At 50.8% G+C, this 27,622-nt stretch overlaps 10 protein-coding genes across 11 annotated transcripts; 7 read left to right on the forward strand and 3 right to left on the reverse strand.

The window, feature by feature from the left end:
- Positions 1-818: 818 nt before the first annotated feature.
- On the forward strand, positions 819-3,448 carry PV09_07049 (uncharacterized protein; the record flags this gene model as incomplete). The annotated part of the gene is made up of 3 exons (XM_016360767.1): positions 819-1,428; positions 1,490-2,635; positions 2,685-3,448. The coding sequence occupies 3 exons, from the start codon at positions 819-821 to the stop codon at positions 3,446-3,448; spliced, it is 2,520 nt and encodes an 839-aa protein (XP_016211444.1).
- PV09_07050 (uncharacterized protein) lies at positions 3,441-4,577 on the reverse strand. The gene has a single exon (XM_016360768.1). The coding sequence runs from the start codon at positions 4,179-4,181 to the stop codon at positions 3,693-3,695; it is 489 nt and encodes a 162-aa protein (XP_016211445.1). The 5' UTR covers positions 4,182-4,577; the 3' UTR covers positions 3,441-3,692.
- Positions 4,578-4,760: 183 nt separating this feature from the next.
- On the reverse strand, positions 4,761-8,186 carry PV09_07051 (ATP-dependent RNA helicase fal1). The gene is made up of 4 exons (XM_016360769.1): positions 8,045-8,186; positions 6,936-7,986; positions 6,663-6,883; positions 4,761-6,600 (listed from the first exon to the last, which is right to left on the reverse strand). The coding sequence occupies exons 1-3, from the start codon at positions 8,132-8,134 to the stop codon at positions 6,825-6,827; spliced, it is 1,200 nt and encodes a 399-aa protein (XP_016211446.1). The 5' UTR covers positions 8,135-8,186; the 3' UTR covers positions 4,761-6,600; positions 6,663-6,824.
- Positions 8,187-9,814: 1,628 nt separating this feature from the next.
- Positions 9,815-10,531, forward strand: PV09_07052 (uncharacterized protein). The gene is made up of 3 exons (XM_016360770.1): positions 9,815-10,170; positions 10,227-10,297; positions 10,356-10,531. Exons 1-3 carry the CDS (start codon positions 9,933-9,935, stop codon positions 10,446-10,448), a joined length of 402 nt encoding a protein of 133 aa, XP_016211447.1. The 5' UTR covers positions 9,815-9,932; the 3' UTR covers positions 10,449-10,531.
- A 383-nt stretch (positions 10,532-10,914) lies between these two features.
- On the forward strand, positions 10,915-12,224 carry PV09_07053 (uncharacterized protein). Its single transcript, XM_016360771.1, has one exon. It carries the CDS (start codon positions 11,171-11,173, stop codon positions 11,981-11,983), a length of 813 nt encoding a protein of 270 aa, XP_016211448.1. The 5' UTR covers positions 10,915-11,170; the 3' UTR covers positions 11,984-12,224.
- Positions 12,225-17,215: 4,991 nt separating this feature from the next.
- PV09_07054 lies at positions 17,216-18,211 on the forward strand. 2 transcript variants are annotated; one of them, XM_016360772.1, is made up of 3 exons: positions 17,216-17,444; positions 17,505-17,759; positions 17,820-18,211. In XM_016360772.1, the coding sequence occupies exons 1-3, from the start codon at positions 17,253-17,255 to the stop codon at positions 17,991-17,993; spliced, it is 621 nt and encodes a 206-aa protein (XP_016211449.1). In that variant the 5' UTR covers positions 17,216-17,252; the 3' UTR covers positions 17,994-18,211. The 2 variants fall into 2 exon arrangements, with proteins under 2 accessions (XP_016211449.1, XP_016211450.1); XM_016360773.1 differs by having other exon boundaries at positions 17,216-17,352.
- Positions 17,665-19,185, reverse strand: PV09_07055 (uncharacterized protein). The gene is made up of 2 exons (XM_016360774.1): positions 18,154-19,185; positions 17,665-18,102 (listed from the first exon to the last, which is right to left on the reverse strand). Exon 1 carries the CDS (start codon positions 19,173-19,175, stop codon positions 18,180-18,182), a length of 996 nt encoding a protein of 331 aa, XP_016211451.1. The 5' UTR covers positions 19,176-19,185; the 3' UTR covers positions 17,665-18,102; positions 18,154-18,179.
- A 227-nt stretch (positions 19,186-19,412) lies between these two features.
- PV09_07056 (uncharacterized protein) lies at positions 19,413-21,889 on the forward strand. Its single transcript, XM_016360775.1, has 3 exons — positions 19,413-20,102; positions 20,155-21,153; positions 21,215-21,889. Exons 1-3 carry the CDS (start codon positions 19,633-19,635, stop codon positions 21,393-21,395), a joined length of 1,650 nt encoding a protein of 549 aa, XP_016211452.1. The 5' UTR covers positions 19,413-19,632; the 3' UTR covers positions 21,396-21,889.
- A 1,133-nt stretch (positions 21,890-23,022) lies between these two features.
- Positions 23,023-24,670, forward strand: PV09_07057 (uncharacterized protein). The gene is made up of 3 exons (XM_016360776.1): positions 23,023-24,152; positions 24,240-24,332; positions 24,394-24,670. The coding sequence occupies exons 1-3, from the start codon at positions 23,365-23,367 to the stop codon at positions 24,404-24,406; spliced, it is 894 nt and encodes a 297-aa protein (XP_016211453.1). The 5' UTR covers positions 23,023-23,364; the 3' UTR covers positions 24,407-24,670.
- A 1,656-nt stretch (positions 24,671-26,326) lies between these two features.
- On the forward strand, positions 26,327-27,302 carry PV09_07058 (uncharacterized protein). Its single transcript, XM_016360777.1, has 3 exons — positions 26,327-26,475; positions 26,697-26,828; positions 26,947-27,302. Exons 1-3 carry the CDS (start codon positions 26,460-26,462, stop codon positions 27,186-27,188), a joined length of 390 nt encoding a protein of 129 aa, XP_016211454.1. The 5' UTR covers positions 26,327-26,459; the 3' UTR covers positions 27,189-27,302.
- Positions 27,303-27,622: the final 320 nt, after the last annotated feature.

The following is a 27,622-nucleotide window of genomic DNA, read 5'->3' on the forward strand; positions in this document are numbered from 1 at the left end:
GTGAGCTGAAAAGAAGATCTGCTGACAAAGAGTAGGCAGTAATCATCAAATTCGATCCCCCTCGTTTTCCTGTCCTCTGGATTTCAAGCTTCTCAATCGAGCGAGTGTAGTAATGCAGATGATGCTTGTGCGCAACTTCGTAATCAAAAGCAGCATTCCATAGTGTGGCGATGACGAGAGAGTGGTTTTGTGAAAAGTGAAGCTGCTTATGCGCTCATGTTTCGCCAAAACAGTTAGCCGTCATGGGCGAAGGAGTGTTCGAATGTCTCCCTTTCCCCTTCTTTCGCGCGGCTCGGAGAGTGCCATCAACTCTCCTCAGCCGTCACAAAAGCGGGAAAAGCCGCAATCGTTCCAATTGTGTCCGTAGTATTTCTGCGGGACTTGGGTTTAGTTTTCATCTGTCGCATTTGCACTGCCAATCACAGCACGGCCTTAAGCGGCCATCCCACACCCCTCCTTGGGATCGGCTGAACATTGTCTTCCATTTCTGACTCAAGACCACAGGTAAAAATAAGGCAAATGAGAGAGGGATGTATCGTGAAGAAGCCAATCAGAGCGCTGATTTGAAGTTCGAGTTACACACGGCAGGGTTAATGATGCCAGTGTCTATTGGTGGCGTAAAGAGGCCTGTTTTCTTGGCTTCGTAATTGCTTCAGCCTTCTCCGATTCTAGATCAAGGCCGTGGTTTGTTTGACACGCGATCACAGACCTTTCCACGATAGCATAATGCTTTGTCTTCAGCCGCATGGAGCTTATATAGACGGGAAGCTAGTGATCCTTCTCGGCTCAATATGCTATGTCTTTGATAACCCACCATGATGCCTTGGAATAATCTTGACCGTGAGGAGGATGAATCTGATTCAAACATAGAGGAGGAGCAGCTGAGGCCCTATCAATACAATCGTCTGACAAGCAACCATTCCATCCGCCTGCTAAAGCTCCATGCTGGCTCGAAGAAGCAGGACCTAGTGTGCGATCTCGTGGAAGAAAAGCTCGGTGGTGATCATCATGTCAATTTCGAAGCTTTGTCTTGGTCCTGGGGTACTGCGCCATGGACCGGCAGGATCAAGATTCGAGAGGGAGATGAAGATTTCGTGTTCAACGTCCCACCGACCTTGGTAAGCGCACTTAAAGCGCTAAGGTTACGACGAAAGGTGCGCACAATTTGGGTCGACCTAATTTGCATCAACCAGGCTCGGACAGAGGAAAAGAACCACCAAGTGCCGATGATGTCGTCGATATATGGAAACGCGACGAAAGTTTGCGTTTGGATCGGCGAGGCCGACGAAGACAGCGACACTGCGATCGACTTCATCCAACAAGAAGTGTTGAGACTTCAAGCCTTCGACAGCTTGTGTGAGAGTCCGGCTGCGACACCCAAGTGGCGCGCCATGTTAAATTTGATGAAGAGAGACTGGTTTGAAAGACGTAAGTTAAGAATCAATTGAGATTGACGCCTTCTTTGTTCGACTAGTTAACATAAGAATAGGCTGGGTTGTACAGGAGATCGCACTCGCGAACTCCGCGGAACTGTATTGTGGAACGAAGTCCATCAGTTGGAAAGATTTCTCCGACGCTGTGCAACTCTTTGTTGAAGTAGAAACAGCCACTCACCGGCTGTCTGATGTAATGCGAAAGGATCCAGCGTTCTATCATATTCCAGGCTGGTTTGAGTATGTCTCTGCTCTCGGTGCTAGCCTCCTCGTGGATGCGACAGGCTCGCTGTTTCGAATATCAGAAGACAAGAGACGGACGCCCTTGCAGACACTCGAGTACCTTGTCTCTAATTTATCTGTTTTCAAAGCCTCGGAACCGCGAGATACTGTGTTCTCGCTATTAGCGGTGGCTAGGGATACCAACCCTATTGCCGTTCTGACAGAGCAGTCAGACGTCAAAGTGGGAGCAAATGCACTGAAAGGACTCAACATGTGGGCCAAAAACCAACAAAGGAAGCCATACCCTGTGGATTACAACCTGCCCCTTGTGCAGATCTTTAAGGACTTCATAGAATTCGCCATCCGACAATCAAGCGAAATTGACCCCACACGAGCTTTGGATATTCTGTGCAGGCCATGGGCCCCTCCAAGCGTTCCGCAACGAATGAGTACCTCGGGCAGCGATTCTGACTCAACGCAGCGCCGCCTCTATGATATACCGCTTCCATCCTGGATTCCCCAATTATCTGGCGCCGCCTATGCTATGTTCCAACACGCCAATTCGGAGTATCGCATGGGCCGAAAAAATGCTGACCCACTTGTCGGGCTGCCTGCTCCAGGCCAGAGGAACTACAGTGCCGCTGAAACAAAGAAGGTGGAATTGAAGCATCTAAATTTCAAGAAACGGGACGAATATTACAGCATGTACGTGTCTGGATTCATCCTCGACACTGTGAAGTCCGTCGAAGTTGCCTCACAAAGTGGGAATATTCCAGAAGAGTGGGTCGCCGCAGCTGGTTGGACTGATCTTGAGAAGGATCCCCCAGATGCATTTTGGAAGACTTTGGTGGCCGATCGTGGTCGTCACGGCCGCAACCCGCCTACCTACTATGGACGAGCTTGCAAGGAGTCGATCTCGAAGGGCCTTGCCAGTGGCTCATTGAACACAACCGAGCTCATCAATGAGGGACGGTGCAGTGGTGAGTCTTGGCTGTCGTGCCGTGGAAATGCTAAAGCTCATATAAACAGTTGTCGCCGAGTTCTTTCGCCGAGTGCAAGCCGTGATCTGGAATCGATCCCTAATGCGCACACGTCAAGGCCATCTCGGAATTGTGCGCAAAGACGTCCGAGTTGACGATAAGATCTGCATTCTGTATGGATGTAGCGTGCCTGTCATATTGCGTCAACATCACAAATCCAAAGAAGTTGTTGAGCATGAACGTAAGGAAGACGAACAAGAACGAGAAAAGATGCGCAGAGAAGCAACGATCCGCATACAGCGTGCGTTCCGCGAGAGTAAAGCGCGTAAAACAGCAAAGCAAAAGGAAACAAGTGGACGGGGCGGAACACCTGCTTCGTCGTCCTCGGCGGCGACTTCTTGCCGTAGTGCTCAATCAAAAACATCAGCGTCATGTGCTAGGCAGATAGGATCACCTCCAGAAAATGGCTCACAAAAGCAAAAACCTCTGCCGCCCAAGAAGCCAAGCCGAGATCTGAACAAGGCTTCTCATCTGCCGCCCAGATCTGGCCAGCAAGAAGAAGTTTTAGGAGGGCCGAGTTCGTCACAAACACGGCGCCAATCTGACGCTGGAGGGGAGTCGAAGACGGATAGCATGGCAGAATCGGCCGAAATGAGACAGCCCCAATCAAAAGAACGGGCATTAACGGACGCCGACGAATACTATTGGTATGAGTTTATAGGCGAGTGCTACGTTCACTCAATGATGGACGGCGAGGCGATCAAGTACCAAAACGTGCACGAAATCAAACCCAACATATTCGAACTTCGATAGTCAGTCTCTCGATGTATTAATAGAAACAAGTACTTTCCGGCCCTTATTTGAAATCCAACTACTCCAACGAGCGAACTCCCAATTCCCCCTTGCCAAGAAAAGCGAAAAAAGGAAATAAAAACCCGTATCTTGCCATAGCTCGACAAGTCACACCGAAGAAAAATTTGCGTATTGAGCATCGTTCGTGGAAGAATGGTCATTGGGGTGAGTGACATGGATGCTCTTGACAGTTACCATATGCACTTCAGTGTGCCTCCTTGACTTTGGTTTCTGCTTCCGCTTCCGCTTCCGCCTCCGCTTTGCCATGCGGTCTGTAGGGCTCGTACGCCATTCCGCGTTCGTTGTACACAGGCACGTTGTTCGACACGAGCCTGTCTCTGGCGTCGTAAGGCATGTTGGAGAAGTCCTCGTCACCAAGTTTCTCGTCGCCGTCGACCTTCTGCCATCCGCGGCTCATGAAGCCTCCGCTCATCGCTGGGGCGCGCCGCTGCGCGAGCCTGCGGGTGCGCCGTCTATAGCAGCATCGAATGATGCAGATGGCCGCCAAGATCAGGATCGCCGCGGCGACGGCTGCAACGACTATGGCGATGATCTTCGCCTTGCTGCTACTGCTGCTGTGCTTGGATGCGCCTGACTTGCTGTTGAACGAGGAGTTCTCCTTCAGAGAGCTGGACGAGGTCCCAAACGAAGGGGTCGTGAAGTAGTGGAGGGCACCGGTGTTCCAGGGCGTCATCGTGTTTGTCGTCGCACGTTCAACCTTGTCTAAGAAACTCGAGACGGCGTGAGAACAGATCGGATATGCAAAACTCGACTCTGCAGTAGTATTGCGCACCGTGGGGATCTGAAAACTAAGTATACTTTCTGAGAAGGCCAAGTCGATCCAAAGAAGAGGTGGGCGAAAGGCACATTCGATCTCATAAAGGGGGATCACACAGGATCTTAAGGGCAGTCCGCTGTTGCAAGGCCCGTCGCTGAAGCCATAAGCACGGCAGCAGCTGTGGCTGGCCGGATGGCCTGTGTCAACGAAGCATTGGTGGAGAGAGCTACGGTATGTTCTGAGTCCGAGTAGCGACTAAGCTCCACCTGGGCAAAGCTTATTTATTTCTCCAAGGGAACCTTTGCTTATGCGGTGGCGGAGCTGTCATCAGCGCATACGGCGTAGCGGCCTGCCCGCGAAACGGATGTGCATAGATCCGTTTACTTCAAGGCGTCCAGTTGCTATTTTTGGACCATGGCCCAGGCCAACAGTGCTAAAATTTCCTGAGACGACAACCTTCTCACTCTGTGACATCCTGAGCAGATGCGCTTATAAGTCGCGTCAATTAATTCTGACTACTAGCAACGTCGTCTCTGCCAAGGAATGAAGAAGAGCGGGTAACCGAAGAGCAAGATACCTTTGCCTTTTCCTTGCGGAAACATCTGCCATGTACGCAAATGATGCCGCCCCTTTGTTGCTCTTCGCGATCCTTATCCGGGATCGCCATTGCCCTTCGCTCTGCAGAGCGACAGCTCATCAAACTCGACGTCTGATATTGAACTACAACTTTCATACAATGTTTGTCCGTCAGAATGCTCTCCATCAAGTCCAATATTAATGCATTCAACACCACGTGAATTTGTGCCCAACCAATCCTTATTCTGGACTTGCGGATATTTGCTGATGCTTTCCCCAGCAATACGGCAGCCGATGATAGATCAAATACTTGGATCTCCTGAACTGCTGGTGGGAGTTTCTCTAATTTGCTTCTAAGCTTCGTTTATTGCTCTTTCATCTTGCCCGCTAGTGCCCGCACTTTTTGAACCCTAGTTTGGTGACATGTACCACCCGCAGCTGCACAAGCGAGGAATAGCTCAGAGAAAGTCCAATAGTCAAACTGCTTTAGAATCTAACGTTTCTCGCCTGTAACTTCGACATTGAGACTGTTCCGCGCAAGATCTCGACGGTAACTGCGACTTTGTCATGACCAGAGGGTACTTCGGCGTTCCATAAGCACCTAAATCAACTCAGTCGCAGCTTCGGCGACATCAAGTTGCAAAAGCTCGCCAAAGTCTTCTCCGAATACAGTCACGACCTTGAGCTCACGCAGTAGCTTGTAGCACCTTTTTTCAGCTTTTCTAAGAATTGCTTCGTACGCGCAGGACGGCGTGTCTTTCATCGCAATTTCCTTGAAGTTATGACCAAAAAATTTGCGACCAATGCAGAAGCCCTATTCGAATACCGAAACCACGGAAGCCAATATTTGCTTTTTCGCGTTCGTCGATATGCTGAGCGACAGTCAAATCTGAAGGACATAGAATGTACTTTATGTGCTCGTATAAGCAGTAGAATCTCTCTACATGATCGACAGATATTGCAGGGCTCTTTGATGGACGAAGTCTTTCACTTATCCGAATCTTGAGATTTTCATTGTTCTTCAGAGCTGCTAGAGTCGAGTGGTGGGCGTTTTTGTCAGAAATAAGCCGGACTGGCTCTAATCAATTTACGTGGTTCTGTGGGTCAAACGTGTTAAACCCGACCAAATGTAACAAAACGCAAAGGCCGTTGACTAGCCGTCCTCTTCGAGCTTTTACATCGTGCAAGACAAACAATCGTCTCTCAAGACATTCAGAACGACTTTGCGTATTTGTCCTGTTCTGTTGGAATGATTCTTACTGCAGCTCAATCCGAGAACGGGTCCTGCAGAGTTCAAATGATCCGTAGACCATCCATAAGTAGCACAAAATGATGCAAAAAGAAAATCTTACATCTTTTTACGACTTTGGTTTCGCAAACTGCAACGTTTTATTCTGCTGCTAGCCATTGCATGCTGTCGCGAAAATGATGCGTGCTCCAGACATTCAAGCCACGAAGCTGAGTGAAGCCCATGAACGTTTCCATACTAGCCTTCTCCTTTATCTTTCAGGACGAATCGCTCACTATGAATCCGCTGTTCTTGATGATTGTACGATTGAGATGGTCGAGGTAATGGCAGTAAGAGGCTTTGCTCTTGCCAGATGCAGCAAATTCCAATAATAATTCCGGACCCGTTCAGAAGTAAAGAGAGCAGATATTGCTCAGTAGACGGATAGGTGATTCACATGTGGTCATTTATCGCCTGCAAGAACAGAATCAAATATGACGACACCGTGATATTGAATTTGAGAACTGGATCCTTGTCATGTTAGCAGCTCATGTCTATTAGAGCCATGCTAGGAGATGGAGAAAAACACTCACAAGCTATGGCTTACATGCCCTTTCCACCACTCTCGTGCAGCCATCCAACCGCCATGGATAGCCTGTTTTTTTTCACCATGATGTGATACAGACGCCACGTCATGCTTCACTGCTGTATGGACAAATGTTATGCACTTCAGCATAAGGCGCACGACGCCATGCTCAAGAAATGAGGTCTGCCACATTCATCGGCATTTCGTCAATCTGCGTAGAGTAGTACACTATTATCAGTTAGCGAAAGAAGCTAGGAATGTGCATGATTTGCACACGTACGCTCAATGTCACGAAGAATGCGAACGTCTTCGCTGGTCACAAAGTTGATGGCCACACCCTTTCTGCCGAATCTACCACTTCTACCGATGCGGTGGATATAGTTTTCACGATTGCTGGGCAAGTCATAGTTGATGACCAAGGACACCTGCTGCACGTCGATACCTCTGGCCCACACATCGGTCGAGATGAGCACGCGCGAGTTGCCCTGTCTGAATTCCTGCATGATGCTGTCCCGCTCCTTCTGCGGCATTTCACCGTGCATGCTTGAGACGGTGAAGTTTGCCTCGCGCATCTTGTCCGTTAGCCAATCCACCTTACGGCGCGTATTGCAGAAGATGACGGCTTGGGTGATGGTCAGCGTATCGTATAGGTCGCACAACGTGTCAAACTTCCACTCTTCCTTCTCGATCGCAATAAAGTACTGCTTGAGGCCCTCAAGTGTTAATTCATCACGCTTGACAAGGATGCGCACGGGATCCGTCATGAACTTGGTCGTCATCTCGAGCACGTCGTACGGTAGCGTGGCAGACACAACGACAACTTGCGTTGCGGGGGGCAAGTAGCGGTACACGTCGTAGATCTGCTCGCGGAACCCACGATTGAGCAATTCGTCAGCCTCGTCCAGGACTAGCATCTTGATATGCCGGGTGCGCAAGTTGCGTCGGCGGATCATGTCCGCGACGCGGCCGGGGGTCCCGGAGACGACGTGCTGTCCATAGTCAAGTTTGCGGATATCCTCGCCGACGTTAGTGCCTCCAATGCACGCGTGGCACTGCACGTTCATATAGTCCCCTAGGGCCATAATGACAGACTGAATTTGCGTTGCAAGTTCTCGAGTTGGCGAGAGGACCAGCGCTTGCGTCTCACGGACAGCGGTGTCGATGATTTGTAGTATGCTGATGCTGAAGGTGGCGGTTTTGCCTGTGCCCGACTGAGCTTGAGCGATGGTGTCGCGGCCTTTGCATATCTGCACGATGGCTCGAGACTGCACTGCTGAGGGTGATTCGTAGCCGTATGCGTATATTCCACGGAGCAAGTTCTCTTTGAGGTGCTGCCGTTGTGTTAGACATTCCATCACAATCAACCAACGCTCCAGACTCATAACGTACCATAGCCTCGAAAGTCGGAGCTACGCTGACCTCCTTCGAGGAGACAAATTCCAACTTCTCGTCGGCTTTGCGATCGATGCCTTCCGACATGTTTGAGTAGGTGAAGATTTTTTAAATCGTAGTTATACTTTTGCGGCTGAAGTTTCGCGAAACTTGCAGTCCGATGCTGAGGATGGGAAAGATTTTGGTGGAGACTTTTGATGCCTCAGGCATAAAATTCTCGCTTAGTCATGGCTGCTTTTCGTTCCTTTTTGCGAGCACTAACGAGCGTCTTCTCTGCTAAGGATTCTGTATGAGCCAGTAGAGGTATTCAAAGATGACAGGCGAGTATGTTAACTCGTACATAACGTTCAGCGCATATAGCGTCAGCACTGGAGAAAGCTTATGACTTGAATGCCGTGAGTACGCATGTACAACATTTTTCCACGTCAGAAGCGTCGATACTGCTGTCAGCGGCTTCACATGAGGCGACTGCTCGAATCTTGTTTCGATCGTTGATGTTGGCAGCGTTGTCATGACCACTTTGAAATCATCTGGCGGAATGCGCAGTTTGATATGCTCGTAAACTTTGCCGATTTGAGGCCAAAATGGATTTGCGCCCAAAATGACGATGCAGGACTGCCAGATCTACCGTTTACGCATTGACCGTGACGACTGATGTCCAGCTTGTCATATACGGTATGGCTACTGCGGATCAAGGCGTACACACTGCGCCGCCGTATTCTGCCTGTTCTGAACGAGCCTCTGCGCAATTCTCACGCCAGGACCGTATATCTTCATCACGCTCCGCTATTTGATCGTACACAGGGAAAAATGGCACGTGTGACTTTGAGCATAACGTACGTCTACCTGGCATGTCTCTTTCGAAAGCGTGTAACTTGATGCTTAGTTTGAACAACGCAAACGAGTATGCGAAACGACAATGCAAGACCAATTTTTTCCATCGACCAAAATATGCAAAACACTGTATTTACGATCATATATCAGCTATTTCCCGAGGAGGCCATGCAGAAAAATGGCCATTGTGACCGGATAAGGTCAGTACTTGTACAATTTCGGCTGTTGTGTTTCAAGGCAAGCCCTAAAGAAGGACCTGATGTTGCCCATTTAAGAACGCCAAGAACAGATGTTTGTGGACGGTAGGGCAAACATTTGAAACAATAGTCCATCAGATCTCGAATCTCGGGTACTCGCGAAGCCACGATCGCAAGAGCCAAAATCTCGAGCCGCCAAAAGCTTCTAGAATGATACGCGGCTCGCGTTGCTTTCCGTGAACTCATCGCATTCCATCATTGGGCTACATGTTCAGGATCGTTTCCAGGAGATGCAATCAACTCAGCATTTCCCGCCGCGCTCCCTAAGAGTGGTAGGGATATGAATAGGGTTGAAATGTCATGTCTTCTGCACTTCAGAGTCGTGTTGGGATGCCTGAAAGAATGGTCAACATGGTCAAGGCCCGGCGCATGGCATCCTAGGCTAGCATCAGGAGAATATCATCGTATAACCCGACCCGACGGTGGATCTTGACAAATACGGCTGAGCCCTCAGCAAGTTTCCCGTGACAACAAATCTCGCTTTTGGATTGGACTCTCTTTCCTGAGCATTGGCATAGACGCCACAGAGGGCTGCGTCTTCGTCAAACTAGAAGTCATGCCCTGCCACGACTTTCGCTACGAGCTTTAATCTCACGGCATGTGGTTGTACCCGAGGAGCAGTGCTAATTGCGTCCCCCAAATGGATGTATAAAGAGCTGGGACCTAACATCTGGCGGCGATCAAAAGAAACCAACCCTCATCACTCACCTCAGTCATTCGTTTCGGGGCAACGATCGAAGCCCAAGTCCAGTCGCTACTATACTCAGTTCACTTTCATTGCCACTTTTTCCAAAATGCAGTTCAAGATTTTTGCTGTTGCTACCGCTCTCGTAGCAGCCGTCTCCGCCGCTCCAGCAACAATCGAAGCTCGTGAGGCTTATGGCTCGGTGACTCCAACACCTCCACCACCCCCTCCTTCAGCCACATGTGACGATGCATATGACAAATGTATCGGTGCTGGTATCGGCGCCTATGTTGCTTGGTTCAATGCCAATGAACAGTCGTACGGCTGTTATAGCGGAGACGACTTGAGTATGAACGAAGCTGAAGGTGCAATCAAACGGATCTAGCGACTGACAATCTTGTAGAGTCTCATGGTTCGGAGTCCGTCATCAGCGTTACCCACGGTGCCGCGTTCTGCTGCAGCAACAACCCTTGGGTGAGTGCTGATCATGTCCATTTTTGAATATTGAAGCGCTGACTCGGCTGTCTACTAGTTGGTATTCGGTTTTGACTTCGACCTCTTCGGCATAGTAGACATCGAGAAGAAGATCTCTCTCGGCAAGGTTTGCAAGCCCATCTTCTGGTGAGCATAGTTTGGCTGCCGCTGGGATGCTAGCATGGAACGGGGTATGAGAGAAATTTATATTCGCACAACAAGAAACACTTCTATAGTATAATATCAAGTTTGAGATTGGTATTCTTTTCGTGTCAAACTGCATCTTGTCCATCACTCTACGAGTGCATTTTGTGGGAGGCCATTCGACGACTTGCGCCTACATTAGTCTTCAGCAGGCCGTACGCCCAAAAAATGTACGACTTAGTTTCACAGCGTTCATCAACATCTGAAACACAGCTGTCGTCCATAAAAATCCACGCTTTTATGCAATGCAGTCCGCCTCAGCCCATGTTTGGGCCACTGGATGACAAGATAACAGGTTCTTGGTGGCATATCTGAAACATGACTGCGCCTCCTTTGTGGAGGCCGAGCTGCAGGGCTGCGGCCTATATTATGGCTCAACCAACCACAATCAAGAGTCTACTCTGTCTCGGTTCGTCATCAGTCAGCTCAGCCTTTCGGGCGAAACTGGATTCTATATGCGCGCGCATATATATATATATATACATGAGTGTGTCGGTGGTTAAGAGAGCGATGGCGACTGTGCCAAATCCTTTCAATTCTATCGTTCCGTCTCTTTCTTGCTTATGAGCTGGCCTCAATTTTCCTAATTTTTCCCTTCCAATAACGAGAAGGTTCAATTAGAGGTTGCAGCTTTAAATGATAGAACTATCTCCGTAACTACGTCCAAAAATGCCAGACCAAGACCGAAGCGAACTGGAACAGAACACCGCCAGGCTTATCCGACAGGCGCGGAACAAGCAACCTGAGGTTGTCCTCGACCGGCTGGATACGAGCGTTCCTGCGAGCAGCGATAATAGAGAGTCATCTTTAGGTGGCTATCAACATAGCCCACGCTCCTTTTCTTCACGCCATCGTACCGGACGAACTCCAGTAGCACTGGAACTGCCCAGCTTCAAACCACAGCAGCTCCAGCCCCACAAAACTCTTCCTATCCCGCCACAACCTAGGCGTTCTCCACGGCAATATATTGAGGACCTCATTTATTCACCGCGCTTCGGTCTGAGGTCGCCACTTAGCGCTCGTAGTGCGGCCTTTTTGATCAGCCTTCAGCACACTTTCAAGTCAGCGGTGGAACTATGCCGCCGCCAAAACCCCCAGGACCGGATTGCCCCTAACGGGGTAGAAAAAGGCCCGACCGACTCCGGGATTGAAGCACGCCAACTAGAAGCCCAGATTGCCGCCGATCTCAAAAGGAAGAAGAGCACTCGAAAATTCGAGCCATGGCGACTGATCCTGATTGTATCTTGTGTGATGGCCATTCTCGCCGTGGTTATCCTGTCGATCGTCTTGATACAGGTTGATCGCATGGGATCAAAACGCGCCTCGCACTGGCTCATGGCTGCTAGTGGCAGTCTTGTGGTGCTGACCGCGATTCTGATGTTTGCGGCGCGACGACCAGCCGTGGAGATTCTGACAATGGCCTTGCTTGGTGTTCTCTTATGTCAGTGCGTCATGGGCGACTTCTACGCAAACAAAATATGATCTTGAGAGCATACGTCGGTGCTATTTCAATCTTCTCCTTGCGTGAGGTTATGGTGCTGATGAGTAGCAAATCGGACTGGCCGAAATTTGCAAACTCGTTCCGCTCTCGCCGCAGTTTGCACAACGCAACCGCGAAATCGATGCGCTTTATCCTAATTATATAGACGAAGGGATTCCAATCGCCAATTTGACGTACTCTAATGTTAATGATATTTTGTTCTTGACGATTTGACGGACACAGCTGCGGCGTTTTCAAGTTTTAGGAAGCGAAGCAGCACTCATCATTCTAGATACGGAGCGTTTACTCGTTCTATAATTCACGGAAAAAAAAAAGCAAGATTGGCTTGAACCATCCGTCTCGAAGATTAGAGTTGACACGCCAATTCCGAAACGGACATAATCACAATAATTATTCTAGATCACCGTGCCGGCAAGCTGAGGGGCCCAGAACGGCCACGTTTTTGTTCCGTACCAGCGTACGACTGAATCAAGATAAGGAAAGAATTGGTACGACCTGGTTCTTGCTTGCCTTTCTATATTTACTCTAAGCACATGCTCATATTGACAGTCATCGCTCGTTCGTTTTCTGGGTACAAAACATGCCAACACTGGAGTTGCAACAATGGCGCACGTAGCTTGATGGAGTTCCGCACAGATTCTTCCCTCAGCTCATCGGAGCCTCATGATCTAAAGACACATCTGTTAACACCACAATTTCCCTGGCTGCAAGTATTCTCTCATTCTCGCTCTTGCGCCTATCAGACACAAGAACTTTCTCAATGTAGTATTACCTAGCGTTGGGACCGCTACTGCTTAGCTGCGCACATTCATGACAGTATGCAGCTTGTAGCTATTGTATTCTACTGTCAGATTATCCCCCGTTTGCTGAACGTATTTAAGTTGCTGATCCGATCTGGCTTTCGTTACGACTTTCTGCCATTTGAGGCGTACATAGTATCTTTTCTCATCTTATAGAATGCGTCTTGGATTTATGGAAACAGTACGCAAGCTATGTCTTTCCTCACCTTTCAGTCTCCTCAGCAAGAGATCGGCGGTCTTGAGGAACACTACACTGCTTCCTTGTGCGACCAGTATCCTGCAGGTCGGCGTAGAAGCAGCAACTGCAGATACTATCGCAGTTCGGGTCCTGCAAGGCACCGCATCAGCACTTGTTGATACAAGCCCCACTGACCAATTGCAGGCCAACATTATGCAAAGACAACTTGCAAAGACAACTTGCACCGTCTGATGAATTATCTTCCTTGAGATCTTAGTAAAGCCAAAATCCACGTGTTCGGGCCAAAATTCTAATCCAAAGACATCAACACCTACAGCAAATAACTTCAAATGCAGATAGGATTTCTCCGAAGCCTGAAAGCCAGCATTTGTACGAGATAGATGCCCACTCCTTTCAACGTTGACCTTCGGGAAATTCTCTGCGTTACCGGAAAAATGTCAAGCGGCTCCAAACACCCTGGTTGTAGGTCTGCCATTTCCCGTACTCTGATTGCACGACTCCCGAACCCGTGTACGTCAGTCTTGGTTGACAATCGATATTTTGGTCAGTCGATACGATTGTATTCTCGAGAACAGTGTATGCTATTTTCTTCATTGCCATGTGCTTTAGCTGGGCTTAGGTTGACTATGTTTCTTAGGCACATACTCAATTCTCCATTGTCGTTCCCGGCTTATTACGATGCGCGGCTATCACAGCATCTTCGTCAAACCCATGCTCAATGGTTCGTGGCCATGCGTGAATTGCCGATTCATTGGCAGCTTTTATGCATAAAAGCCCTTGTTATATCGATGGTTTCAAGGGATGTTGTTACCAGCTGTGTCCTGTCTTGCGAATTGGCTACCGAGGGGCGTCGTCTAAGTGGTTTAAATTTGGATATACTCACCAGTCCTGTTATCCGAAATGATCTTCTTACTCTATGGTGTTCTAGCAACCACTGAGCGTCATCTCGGTGCTGAATCACAATAAACAACCTTGAAAATCTGGCCTTATTTTTCAGATCAATTCTGCACTTTTTGAAGTTTTCCGCTGGCTGCAAGTCTTCATCCGCCTCTTATCAAAGTCGCTCGGAAATTCGCTACTATTGTAACTCGACAGACGCCACCTCAATACTTAGAAGTCGCTTCAACTCGTATTACCCGGCATAAATCTCACTTCCCCTCAGTTTTATGCGGACTGTCGTCTTCCCATTCATCAAAAAGTTTAGACATACGCATGGAGTCATTGATACCTACAGATCTTTACAAGGTCTCCCAAGACGAGATTACTGAAATCCCTCGGCCAGACTCGTGCATATTGCAAAGCTCCCTAATGCCTCCATTAGCATACTTTTCGTCAATGCCCTCCGCAACTCGGCTACTCGGCGACGACTTGCAAATGACTTTGCTTAACATGTCCAATTCACCAGGACAAGACGTCATGAATCTGGGCGACGAGTCCTTAAGGTCCACGTCGTGTTACGAGACAACAGCATGTAACACCCCGAGCCGTTGGAGCCTGTCAGATAAGAGTAAAGATCTTATCAATTGTTCAGCTGTAAGACTAGCCATTTGGTTTCTCTGGGATTTATCCATACTTTGCTGACAAGATCCGAGAAGCCACCACACTCTGCTTCCTCTTCGACCTGTTTATCTTCGTTCGAAGTCAGATACAGCGAGAGCACATACACTATTCAGATATTGCACGAACGAGACGACCATGGTCTTCTGCCAGCATGGAAGCGATGGATTGCAAAGCTTGTTCCGTTTACCACCATTCTCGCCGTGGGGTCTTATTACCTCTACTTCCCCTACAGAATATACTGCACGCGCGAATCTTCAATTAAGTACAAAAAAACTTACGTCCTGGCATGGTTCTTCATTGTCGCAGAGGCCCTTGTCGCTAGTGAGTTCGATTATTCGCAACTGTTTAGTAGTTGTCTGCTAAGGCTTTTCGAGCAGTGCCGGCGGTTTTTCACCAGCTATGGCTCATCCTGGCGGCGCGAGGACGAGTTCGACCCAAGCTTCGCCTTATAAGTCAATTCGTCCCGACTATCGATGTTCTCATCACATGCTGCAAAGAAGACATAGATGTCGTTCTCGATACTGCCAGAGCTGTAAGTTTTTGGTTTTTTTTGTACGCACGTGAAGTTCTGACAAATGGTAGGCATGCAGTTGTGACTATCCGCAAGACCGGTTCCGCGTCGTGGTCTTGGATGACGGGGGAGATTTCGATCTCAAGAAGGCAGTCGAGAACCTTGCGCGGGAACAGTATCCAAATCTTTACTACTTCGCAAGAGTCAAGACCATTCCTCACCATGCCAAAGCTGGCAACTTGATCGGAGGAACTGATTTTGTTGCGACGCTTGAAGGTGGTCCAGGAGAATACATCGCAGCTCTGGATGCCGACATGATACCGACGCAGGATTGGCTCCGGGCCATTGTCGCTCACGTTATCAACGACCCCAAAATGGCGCTCGTCTGCCCTCCACAGTTGTTCTACAACATACCGCCTAATGACCCTCTTGCGCAGTCCCTGGACGCGTTTGTACACGTCGTGGAACCGTCAAAGGATGCTACCGGTGTAGCGTGGTGCACTGGCTCGGGATACCTCGTCCGACGGAAGGCACTCGAGTCCATTGGAGGCTGGCCCACTGGTTCTCTCGCCGAAGACGTTTGCACCAGCTCGATGCTGCTTGGCGCTGGTTGGAGAACAGCGTACATCCATGAGCCATTACAGTATGGAACAGTGCCAGATTCCTTTACGGGCCATCTCAAACAACGAACACGATGGACTCTAGGCACGCTGCAGACAGCCACCAAGCTTCGCTGGTTCTTGTGGGGTAAATCCATAAAGCACATGACGTTCTACCAGCGGCTTTCCGGATTCGTCTTCTCGATGGACGCTCTGTTCAAGATGTTTTTGCTCATTTCCATGGCCACGATTCCGATCGTCCTCGCAATCGGGGGTCAGCTTGTCGCGTACACGAACACGACTCAGCTAAGATGGCAAATTCGCCTGTGTGCCATCTCCCTCCTACTCAGCATGGCGAACGTCTGGATCACTTATTTGCCGTCTGGATACAGGCTTGGTCGTCAAGAAACCTCGGCGACCTTCTGGATGGCCCCGTACCATACAATCACCGTAATTCGCTCCTTCCTGCTTCCGCGCTGGCTTGGGGGCAAAATCATGTCGTTTAAGCCATCAGGATCCATCAAGGACGACATCAATGAGCGCAGCAAACTCCATCGAGCAGGGCTTGCCCGACGTCTGAAGGTTATCCTGCTTGATTGTGGCGGCTGGGTCCATATCGCCTTCGTTCTCTTCGTGATCGCTTCAGTGGTGTTGAGCTCGGTTCGTGCTTTTAGGTTGGAAGGAAAGTGGGCTATTCTGGAGTACCTATTGACGCATGTAGGCTGGCCTCCAATGCTCTGGATCCCCATGATCCATTCCTGTCTTGTGCCTCTTCGCTACGCCATTTCTCCACCCGACGTCCCAGAACGCGAGGATTTGCTCGAACGAGATCCTTTGACCGGAGTGGCTAGACCCAAGGAGAAATGGAAGGCTCAGAGGTGGACGAAGCGGAATTATTTCAAAGAAGTAACCTACTGGCTGGTCGCGATTTATACTGTTTCTCTATTTGTAGGGACGTTCACGTGGCAGTTCCTGGGACCGGACCATGATGGCAACATGTGGGTAGAAAAACCTTTTGGCTAGATTTCGAAAAGCGGGCAGCATCGGGCGTACCGTACGTATACTTTAGGTGATAACGGCGGCTTATACAAATGAAGGATACTCGATTAGGCTATCCGGTTGAACAGGTTGAGTCTCAGCAAGAAGAATGCTTCATATACTGGATCGAGAGGAACCAGCAAGGCGTTGGGAAGGAAGCGGAGGGTGGAAGAGAACGGGCTCAAAAATGTAGAGCAGTAGTTCTAATGTCGCCTTTGCAGGCGCTGTGTGCCATCACAAATCAAACTCTTCATTTAGAACAGCCCAGGAATGGCAATTGCTCGGTCTGAATCAGAAACCTGAATTCTTCCCGGGTTGTTCGGCAGTGAAAGTGACTTAGCAATCAAAGTCCATGCACATTGCTAAGCGTGGAGGAGATCAGTCTCATAGAAAATGCCAGGAGCGCTAATCCTTGGGCAGTTAGAACGAGTTCTCGGCTGCCGTCGGGCGGGTCTTTCGCCCATTCGAGTAAGGCATGCCTCTCAATTTTTGTCCGCCAGCGCAAACAACGATCACGACGTTTTCTAAACGTATAGACGTACGATGAGCAACAAGGCCTCGCTTGAAGAGCTCACGCATCCCGAGTACTGGGATCAAAGGTACAGCGAAAACGCAGGGTCGGAGGAGAAGTATGACTGGTTACGTACGTTTGATTCGATCAGGCCCTTTTTAACTAAACATCTCCCTGGGGCACCCAGCGACGTGAGAATATTGCAGCTAGGATGTGGGAACAGTGTCAGTACCTGCTGGTTCTCACTTGCTCTCTGTGAGTGATGGGCGTTGACCAAACTACAGACTTTGTCCAAGGACCTACACGATTTGGGCTATGAGAATCAGATATCAATCGACTTCTCGTCCGTGGTCATAGAGCAGATGAGAAAATTGCACCCTGACATGGAATGGGACGTTATGGATGTGCGCAAGATGACATTTGACAACCATTCAATCGATATTGCCATTGACAAAGCTACTTTGGATGCCATGCTGTACGGATCGTTGTGGGATCCTGATGACGAAGTAAAGAACAATGTGAGCGCTTATGTGGATGAAGTACGCCTCTCGCAATACACTGATTTCCTTCTTTCCACTGATGAATCGACTACTTCTCAGGTTGCAAGGGTGCTGAAGCCGGGCGGTGTGTGGCTGTATGTGACGTGGAGGCAGCCACATTTCATCAAACCGCTCTTATCACGTCCAGACACGTGGTCGCTGGATTCATATACGCTCGCGGAAGGCGGGGGAATGTTTGAGTACTATGGCTACGTGATGAAGAAGTTCACGTAGCCCGTGAGTGAGGGCAAAAAAAAAAGGCTCACTGGTGTTCGTTTGAAGCTCCAAAATGTAGTTTGCATGCTGTGCATGCGAAAGGGGTTATTCCGAGCATATTCGTTACCTCCCCGCATTTCGTCAGCTTCGAAGTAAGCATTAAGAAGCAAAGCCGTACGTAGTAGAAGGCTCTGCAAGAATGATTCATGTGATTTCGATGCTGCCGTCGGGCACACCTCTATTGCTTCTCAACCGCCTGGCCCAGAACTGCATGATGGGAAGCATCTCATCTCTTGAAGCCGGCATCCCATCGCCTGTCTTCCGCCATTCCTTGACTTCGACGAACTCGAAGTAGTCTTTCAATCTGTCCACGTCTACGTCCTGGACAGCACTTCGCCTATATCCGTGGCAAAGCAACACGGGAGTCCTGCACTTCTTCCCAACTTCTGGCAAAGCTGCTCCAGAAGGCAGAGGTCCTCCGATGCTGACCACGCCGCCAAGCTCAGTCTCTAGGCCAAGCTCAGCGGCGATGTTGAGGGCCAACATGCCCCCTTGGCCATAGCCAAAGAGGAGGATCTCTCGAGACTTGTACCCCCATTTGTCGATCAGAACGCTGCGAATGATGTCGTCTCCTACGATCCTCGTACTCTTCTTGAAACCCGTGTCGGCCTCAATCGTGCCGTCAACTCCGAAAACAATGTCGTCGCCCCAGTGTGCGCCCTCAAGATCAAAGGGCAAGTTCGAAGTACCGCGTAACGCAAGATACGCCGTCTCTGGAAGCTGCAGCTTCTCAGCGAACGACTTAAATGGTAATTCAGTGTCGCCTAAGCCATGGAGCAGCACGAGAATGTTGGTGGCCGGCTGCCCGTTTGCCGGGGGAACGATGGCATATTTGCCAGGTATGTTATCGTCCTTAGTAGGGACGATGCGGACCATTGTTCTTCCGTCTCGACAAGCGCAGACTGCCCGCTCTTTATAGCCTTCCCGTAAGATGACTTTGCCCGTGCTATGATTCGCTACTCCGTACGACGTCGTACGAGGGGCAGATCTGCCATCGACGTTCGGACATTCGTACTGGCTCGTGCGCAGGCCGATCACGTGAAAATGCGCTGGTCCTTTGCAGTTCAAGTTAGTGCTTAGTCTCACATCAGGCTCAGCGACGCCTTCAAGAACACCCTGCAGGTCATTGCATTCGACCATCTTACGTTCCACGAGCCATGGAAAGATTCAATCTGAACACGATATGGAGGACGCGAGAAACGACATCAAGCCGTGCGAACGGAAGAGCAGCCACGGCCCGACGGACTGCATCGGCAACGATGCCTAGAATCGAAAAAGGTTAAAGGGAGTCTAAAATGAGCTTATTCCCCGTCAGGAAGTTCGTCCTGGAGGACATTGCTTCTGTTTCGTCACTCGATTGCATATCCCCGCACCATCTCGGACTCACATCTGATTTGGCCGTTTTCAACAGCAATTCGAAGGTAGGATGTGTTGTTTCGAGCCTCCAAGATCCTCGGTATCCTTGTAGGCGTGCCAGAAACGCCAAGTTCCCCTGTCCCTCAAGCGGCCATTACTGCTTACGTTGCCCACCATCGGAAGCTTTTGGGGGCGTCTCGAACTCGTGTTTCGATGTCTCACAAATCAGTATATTAATCGCATGCGAAAGATTGTAGCCGTTCTTCATTCAAACCCCTTCGCCATGGCTCTCCGCTCAGCCCCGCTCGCACGCTTGGTCATGAACCCACTTCTGCTTCCTTTCCTAGCCATCCCCTCCTACTTGTGCTACAAGTTGCTCTTCTTCGTCTTGAGAAATGCCAGAAATGCCAGAAAAGCACGCCAGCTGGGCTGCAAGCCAGCACCCACTTTCCCATCGCCCGATCCTTTGGGTATCATTCCCGTGGCGAACCTCTTCAAGGCGAATTCTACCGGCTACCTGCCGCAACACGTCCTTGAGCGGTTCGACACCGTTTCGCGGCAAGAAGGACGGCCTGTCCACACGTTCGTCGCACAGCTGCTTCGTTTGCCGCTCTATGTCACGCGAGATCCGAAGAACATCCAGGCTATTTTAGCCACTCAGTTCAAAGACTTTGAGTTGGGTCCCATTCGACATGGCACCTTTTCGCCGCTGTAAGCTCCTATGACTCGCTTCTGCTTGCATTCCAGATCTAAACCTACAAAGGCTCGGCGCCGGCATCTTTTCTGCCGATGGGCGGCAGTGGGAGCATTCGCGTGCGCTGCTTCGCCCGCAATTCGCTCGTAATCAGGTCAGCGACCTGGAACTTGAGGAGGTCCACATGCAGCACATGTTCAAGGCTATGCCAGTAGGCAGCGACGGCTGGACCGACGTAATTGACTTGATCCCGTTGTTTTTCCGACTCACCGTTGACTCCGCCACGGAGTTTCTGTTCGGAGAGAGCGTAGGCACGCAACTTGCCGCACTGCCCGGCGCTGACCAGACTGAGTGGCAGAAGCATGCCGCTTTCGTGACTGCATTCGAGCAAAGCCAAGACTGTATAGCGCGCGCCTTCCGTTTGAACGACTTTTATTCGCTGTATCTGACCAAGCAATACCGCGATTACTGCAAGACGGTCCACGAGTACATCGATCGCTTTGTGCAGAAAGCGCTCGCGCATGACTCGGAGAAGAAGCTAGAGAGCGGCGAGAAGGAGAAGTACATCTTCCTCGAGCAACTCGCTCAGGCGACCAAGGACCCGATAGAGATACGAGATCAGCTGCTGTCGATCCTTGTCGCAGGTCGCGATACCACAGCCGGATTACTGTCCTTCTTGTTCCGGGTTCTGTCCAAGGAACCTGCCAAGTTCAACAAGCTGCGCGACACGATTCTGAATGACTTTGGTACTGACGAGAGCAAGCTCAGCTTCTCCAGCTTGAAATCCTGTCAATACTTGCAATGGTGTCTCAACGAGACCCTGAGGCTGTATCCTTCAGTGCCGCTGAACAGTAGGCGCAGCGTCGTTGACACTACCCTACCTCGAGGCGGCGGTCCGGATGGCATGTCACCACTATTTGTCCCCAAGGGCACAGAGGTGAACTACTCAGTCTTCGCGACGATGCGCACGCCTGAATTCTGGGGACCCGACGCGGACGAGTTTAAGCCTGAACGGTGGGAGAACAAGAAGCCTGGGTTCGAGTACTTGCCGTTCAACGGAGGTCCAAGGTATGTCCGCGCAACGGTGGTTGCCAAAACCATTTTCCATCTTCCGCTAATCGCTTTCCAGAATCTGCCTTGGACAGCAGTTTGCGCTTACGGAGGCCGGCTACGTGACCGTACGGATGCTGCAGAAGTTCGATAAACTTGACGGTTCCGCGCACGGCGACGAACCCATCCCTTGGTTCTTGACATTGACGGGGAGACCAATGGACGGTGTTAAACTGAGGCTGCACGCCGCAGCGGAATGAAGTGGTGACGCCGCTGCACTTCCATTGAGAGAGTTTCCCGCGAGCATCGGACCTCTGTAGCGTCGTCTGCTCCCGGGATTTGTACGCTCGAAACATGCACGACTCTGAACATGAAACGAAACATACATATTGTACAGATCCTTACTCAGTCTGAATTTGACGATTGATGGCGTGTCCTTTCCACCGTTTTGGCCAATTTGATCTGAATAAAGAAGTCTATGGGTTGCTTCCATCTCACCTAGCAATGATTTAATTTGCACAAGACGCTTCTTGCACAATCCTTTTGTGACATTTTAGAAAAATATTTAGGATGCTCCTTGCCTCGACTTAAGCGAGTGGTCATGGATAGCCATGGCGCTTGTTCCGTGTCTCAAGACATTGCTCAAAACGCGGATCTGTTGGGGGCGACGTCTTCTTACGTGGACGATTTCTGTTCAAGATCCGCTTGGCACTGGCTAATCTTGTAGAATGAAAAACAAATGTCACATTTTCCCCGACGATTAGTATACGCAGCACACGATCCTTGTTATTTCCTTACGTCTATGCTCTCGCTCATGGGGAGATTTTTGTCCATTAGCTTTCACGAATTGACCGCGCAATGCGGTCAGCAGTGTGATTGGCTTCGTGTGAACTGAACAGACCTCTTGACTTGCAGGCGCGAAGCTTGAGAAGTGTTCACCTCGGCCGTTTTTTCCTCCTAGAGTTACATATCCAAACTTACATCAGTGATAATTCATGCGAAAACATGAGTTGCGGAGAACGCTCGCTGTCCATGACCGTCGCGAAATAGCCCTCTTGCATACAAAGCGGGTATTGAAGATTCGGCCCTGAGATTACACCGTAGGGCTAGAAAGGGCGTTTTGAAACAGCGCCCACGGCTATGAACAGCCCGCTTCAGGCTTGCATGAAAGGTGGCGAGCTGCGCGACCTCTCAGGTCGTATTCGGTCGAGAATCTAACCAGGTGGTGAGGTCGATGTGTAGTCTTTCGGATGAAGTGTTCGCTGCAGAGGATCTGGTACAATCCGCGTTGGCATCGGCGAACGTCGCGATCCCTTCTGACTGCTTCGTAAACAGGTCGTCAACGTAAGTTAACGAAAGGCAAGATTTGAAGAATGATGCTTGTCGACTCGTGCGTTGTAAGGTGGGTTAGATTCCTTTTGACCTACCTGCCGGGGTGGTACGAAGGAGGTGCAGTGGTGGCATTGGCGATCCAACGGTTAAAATAAATACAGGTGAGAAATCGTGTAACCGCAAACGACGTCGCTGCCGCTTCGGAGACATGTGCGTGTATAATCTAGGACTACATGTTCCTCCTGGACGCTTTGTCTCACTAGGCTGGTGAAAAGAGCAAACTTCAAAAGGAATCTGCACGTCCTGTCACAGGGGCATGAGGAGACGAGCAAAAACATCGGTTGTACATGGAGAAAGGTCTGTCGGAGACCGATGGAGAGAAAAACTGGTTTGTTTTTCCCCTTTGAGCTGTATGTTTAGTCCTGGTGAGGAAAGAAAGTTTGCCAGAGGTGTCCTGCCCAAGATCATCAGGTCACGCTAAGCGAAATCAGAGAACACGAAGCAATTTGGCAGCTGGCACGCCAGCTTGATCCCAAATATGAATCTTGAGTACGGCGGACTTGGCGATAGAAATCCCTCAGCGTCAGCCATAGCCTCTGGAGAACCAGACTGGAAAGCCTTGAACATTGGCTGTGGGCTATTTGATTCGGCCATTCCAGCTCAGCAGAGATATCCGGCATGGATATTGGGGTTACCGAGGAAGCCCGCTGCAACTCCGCTTACACGCCACGACCTCAAATATGAATATGTGCGCCGTACGAATGGTTTAAGACGGAGGGATGGGGGTCGAATTCAAGACGGCCGTCTGCAGCGTGGCTTGAATCCACTGCTTTTCTAAAGTACAACAACAGCTCCTGCTGTCAGATTCTGGCGGCGTGATACAGAAACGATTTCATCATGGCGACTCAATTCCCTTCTTCCTACTCTGCGTACGCGGACAATAACCTGACGACGCTCAAGCTGTCGCACAATCCGGCTTCAAGTCCCACCGTTACGCCGGTGGTTGTCCTGACTCTGTACCGGCCCAAGAACAACAATGCCTTCACCAGAGTCATGTCCGACGAGCTAGTTACGACGTTCGAGTTACTGGACAAGGATCCACGGATCAAGGCGATTGTCATCACGGGACACGGGCGCACCTTCTGCGCAGGCGCAGACCTCGAGCAAGGGTTCGGTAAGTTCGGCGTCGGAGGCGGCGGCGGCGGCGGCAGCGAGGAGCGCAAAGATCTGTCGGGAGCGCTCGGTCACATCCGCAAGCCGACCATCGCGGCCATCAACGGCGCCGCCGTTGGAATTGGCATCACGCTCACGCTGCCATTCAGCATTCGCGTTGCGTACAAGGACGCCAAAATCGGCTTCATCTTCGCAAAGCGAGGGCTCGTTCTTGAGGCTGGAAGCACGTTCTATCTCCCGCGCATGGTTGGCCTGAGCACGGCGACGTATCTTGCTACGACTGGGGCGATTCTCAAAGCGAACGATCGGAGGCTGGAGGGCATCATCGCAGAGACCTTGGACACCCCCGAAGCAACGGTCAAGCGCGCCATTGAGATTGCCGAGGACGTGTCCCAGAACGTGTCCTTGGTCGCGGGATACGCGTGCCGTGAGATGCTCCTTCAAGGAAACGACACGCTGGAATCGTCCAAGAAGATGGAGACCGAAGTGCTTAGCACCCTTTATAGTGGAAAGTGAGCTACTTTGTTCCCCCGAACTGATTTGATGAGTCTCACAGTCAAAGAAATTATGGCTGACTGGAGACCTTGTCCTTCCAACAGAGATCTCAAGGAGGGAGTGCAGGCTTTTCTTCAGAAACGAGCGCCAAATTTTCCGGCAACTCTGGAGCATGACTTGCCCCGGGGTCTACCGCGGTGCGTGAAGCCTCCCGTGTGTAATCTGGGTACCATATGCTGACTTTGCCATCTCATACAGTTCGAAGATCTAGTTTCGATGATGCCAGAGCTCTTGTGGGATAATGACCAAGTGGCTGTGAGTGACCTGGATGACCTTTTGAGAAATGTGAAGGACTTTGGCGGGGATGAAATCAATTGTTGCATTTTTATCAGCAGCCAATTTGGCTGCTCATACTCATGTCGGCTATGCAATGGATTTTAGCGGCAGTGGAATGAATAATGGACGTGTGCTGGACATGACAATTCATCAAAATGAAATCACAGGGCGTCTTGTCTTTTATATGCGCTGTGCGGTGTTGTCTACGCGTGTAGGAAGACTGCAGGGCCATCAAAGCGCTGTTCAAGAGACAGAACTACGAGCTTCAGGTCTTGATGCGGGGCTGTTACCCATAGATCTGTTACCAAAGCCAGCTGTTCATGGTGCACCAAAAGAATGCAATGGCTCTAATTTGCAAACCGTGCAACCGCTGTGTCTTTTAGTTCTGACGAGATGCGGACGACCTGTCTGGATCCGCTGTGAAGTCGAGAACGCATCGTGTTTGCGTTGCCGACGAGCCCAGACACCAAGTCGGCGGAAAATGAACAGCTTCCTCGAGCATAAGGCGCCGTGTTTCACGAAACGCGAGGCCGATGTGGAGTGCGCTTCGCAGTGCTCATCAGGGATGAAAGAGGGCCAGGCGCGGTGTGTCATCCGGCACGGTTCCTGGCGTCTTTCCGGGCGGGCACAGAACAAAAGAACGGCAGCTCTGACAGTCGTCGGAGATCAGTTCTTGGTACCTGGATCATTCCCAGGATCGTCATCACGTTTTGTACAACATCCTGGCCCCCCAAAGAACCTGGGCCTTCGCTGAGAAGCGAAACCGCGCCTAGCGGGTCTGAGGGTGGGAACGTGTCTATCTACAAAGCCACGCCGAACGAGTGGCACAGCGATGAAGAACGTTGGCACAGAGTGGGACTGGCCAATGCCTCCATTTGTAGTGACATGGTTGCTCTGCTCATCATGCCGCCTTGCGATACAGAAAGTCGCAGTCCTACGACGATGCCCGGCCTTGGAAGGACTGTTTTTCATGCACAGCCTCCACTGCCACGCACACAGGCGGGGATGATGTACAGGTCTTGTATTCGTGCAGTGTGGGCGCTCGCACTCGGTCCAGACCAGCCAAGACGAAAGTGGACAAATGAGCTTGTTGAAAGCTTAGCCGCTTAGCCCTGCATGAGGATCTGACCCGCCACGAGCAGCCCTGGGCAGGCCAGGGGCGGTCGATTCTCATTATGTGGTTGTTTTGCGCTGCTTTGCGGTTGGTTTGGCTGGCGTGTGTCTTCGCTGTGCCTGATTTGCTGCGCCTTGTTTGATCCGTTCCTGCTCCTGATCTGCCCCTCACCAGCGCCGGCGCTGAGCAAATTCCCGTCGTCCATCGCGTGTCGCCGTCCGACGACTGAAGGCTACACCGCATACCTTCTCTTTTTGTGGCTCGACGGGCCATGACGAGGATGCCGCGCTGAGGGGGGGCTCGAGGATGCAATCCAAGCTCTTCTCTTCCACGCGTACGCAGCTGCCTTCGTCCACGGCAGACTCGACGGCGGCGGTGACGTGAGAGCACCGCTACTGCGGGGCTTTTCTTTGCGCTGGCTTGTCCTTAGGCTCAGCTTAGCTTTTCTTGGGACCGCGAGACTACGGCCGTCCTTTTGCTTGGCCGCGTCAAAGCGGGAGCTCTGCTGGAGCGGAGGCAGGGCAAAGCTCGCCTCTGAGGTGGGCCATGGCAGGCTTCTGATGCATGGCCTGCATCGTAATGCGATCCCTGAGCAGCTGAACGTTCGATTTTGATTGCAGGTACCGAGATGACGCAGGGTGTTGGGCCCGCCGGGTAGCGCCGCTGAGAGCTATCCGCTCCGAAGTACGACACGTATATAAAGGCCCTGACCAGTTCCCGCCGGTGGGGTCGAACGACTTCCCTTTCACTGCTTTTCCAACGCCTTCTATCACCAATTCACTACATCTGCTGCCTGTTCGACGCCCTCGACCAGCTTCAAAATCCACACAGGTTCACTTCCAAGACACTTCCGCGCCTTACAACAGCTGTCATCATGGCTTACGGTTGGGGTATGTCCGCTTGTCCCTTGCACAATCCTATGCGTCGCGAAGTCCAACACCAAGGAAATTTGATGGACGCTCTTCATCGCTCATGGGCAAGCACGCTCGAGAGTCGTCCCATCCTTTGCTCATGACTTCGCGCTGTGTGGGCTGGTCGCGGCTGCTATCGTGACGAGACCTTGGATTGAGATACAACGACGGAAGGACGACGCTCGCTAACACGTGCATAGACGAGTCTCACGATGCGTACCAGAACTACCAGTCGGCCGAACCACACGAGGCATCGTTCGGTCACGAGCTGCTAGGCGGTGCTGCCGCCTTCGGTGCCATGAAGATGTTTGAGGATCACCAGCGCAAGGAGGGTACGTGCCCTGCCCTTTCATAAACCATTCCACGGCCCCTCCTCCGCTCCGTCCATGCAATGTATCGTATCGTTCCGATGTGGAATGTGACACGTGCTTACGTACCGACGCACTACAGGCAAGACCGTCAACCACGCCTTCGCCAAGGAGCTGCTCGCTGGCTTTGCCGGCGCAGAGGTCGATCGCCTTGCCGAGACCAAGGGCGCTGATTTCATCGACCGCGAGAAGGCCAAGCGACATGCCCGCGAGTCGGCGGAGCGCATGTATGACGACCACTACGGTCGCCATGACGAGTATGACCCCGAGAGACATCGACCACACGAGAGGCTGCGACGGGAGTATGGAGAAGACCGCTGGTAGACGGTCGTAGTCGGGCCTTGGTCGACACGTTTCACGTCGTCACAACGACCATTGTGAGCGATAGCTACGAGATGAGAAATGAACAATAAATGAAAAAAAAATTTCCTCGTCAAATCTGAGAATCTTTGTGCAAATCTGCCTGCAAGCAACCGCGAAAAGTGCCTGCTGCATTGGATGCTCGGTCAACGTGAAAAAAGCTGTTTCCTGCCGTACAATCATCGACAAGTTCGCATTCGCCCCTCGAGTGACGACGATCGTGTGAAGAACACCCGTGTATCGATCTACTAGGTCAGATCAACCAGATGGCCGTTTTCCTTAGAAGTCGCATCTATGTGCCCAGGATCCAGCCAATGCGGTCGTGAAGCAAATAAACAAACACACACACACACTACCGAACAATAAAACAGCCAAACACAAAGACGTTTCAAAGCCAG

This window comes from Verruconis gallopava (assembly GCF_000836295.1).
Source record: "Verruconis gallopava strain CBS 43764 unplaced genomic scaffold supercont1.26, whole genome shotgun sequence".
NCBI lineage: Eukaryota > Fungi > Ascomycota > Dothideomycetes > Venturiales > Sympoventuriaceae > Verruconis > Verruconis gallopava.

Coding starts and splice junctions, on each gene's coding strand:
- PV09_07052 (XM_016360770.1), top strand. CDS start 9,933: ATGCAGTTCAAGATTTTTGCTGTTGCTACCGCTCTCGTAGCAGCCGTC. Junction 10,171..10,226: donor TTATAGCGGAGACGACTTGA/GTATGAACGAAG, acceptor ACAATCTTGTAG/AGTCTCATGGTTCGGAGTCC. Junction 10,298..10,355: donor GCTGCAGCAACAACCCTTGG/GTGAGTGCTGAT, acceptor GCTGTCTACTAG/TTGGTATTCGGTTTTGACTT.
- PV09_07058 (XM_016360777.1), top strand. Junction 26,829..26,946: donor GGATCACCAGCGCAAGGAGG/GTACGTGCCCTG, acceptor GACGCACTACAG/GCAAGACCGTCAACCACGCC.
- PV09_07051 (XM_016360769.1), bottom strand. CDS start 8,134: ATGTCGGAAGGCATCGATCGCAAAGCCGACGAGAAGTTGGAATTTGTC. Junction 7,987..8,044: donor CTCCGACTTTCGAGGCTATG/GTACGTTATGAG, acceptor ACACAACGGCAG/CACCTCAAAGAGAACTTGCT. Junction 6,884..6,935: donor CATTCTTCGTGACATTGAGC/GTACGTGTGCAA, acceptor AACTGATAATAG/TGTACTACTCTACGCAGATT.
- PV09_07053 (XM_016360771.1), top strand. CDS start 11,171: ATGCCAGACCAAGACCGAAGCGAACTGGAACAGAACACCGCCAGGCTT.
- PV09_07055 (XM_016360774.1), bottom strand. CDS start 19,175: ATGGTCGAATGCAATGACCTGCAGGGTGTTCTTGAAGGCGTCGCTGAG.
- PV09_07050 (XM_016360768.1), bottom strand. CDS start 4,181: ATGACGCCCTGGAACACCGGTGCCCTCCACTACTTCACGACCCCTTCG.
- PV09_07057 (XM_016360776.1), top strand. CDS start 23,365: ATGGCGACTCAATTCCCTTCTTCCTACTCTGCGTACGCGGACAATAAC. Junction 24,153..24,239: donor AGCACCCTTTATAGTGGAAA/GTGAGCTACTTT, acceptor TCCTTCCAACAG/AGATCTCAAGGAGGGAGTGC.
- PV09_07056 (XM_016360775.1), top strand. CDS start 19,633: ATGCGAAAGATTGTAGCCGTTCTTCATTCAAACCCCTTCGCCATGGCT. Junction 20,103..20,154: donor CATGGCACCTTTTCGCCGCT/GTAAGCTCCTAT, acceptor AAACCTACAAAG/GCTCGGCGCCGGCATCTTTT. Junction 21,154..21,214: donor CCGTTCAACGGAGGTCCAAG/GTATGTCCGCGC, acceptor ATCGCTTTCCAG/AATCTGCCTTGGACAGCAGT.
- PV09_07054 (XM_016360772.1), top strand. CDS start 17,253: ATGAGCAACAAGGCCTCGCTTGAAGAGCTCACGCATCCCGAGTACTGG. Junction 17,445..17,504: donor AGCTAGGATGTGGGAACAGT/GTCAGTACCTGC, acceptor ACCAAACTACAG/ACTTTGTCCAAGGACCTACA. Junction 17,760..17,819: donor TGAGCGCTTATGTGGATGAA/GTACGCCTCTCG, acceptor ACTACTTCTCAG/GTTGCAAGGGTGCTGAAGCC.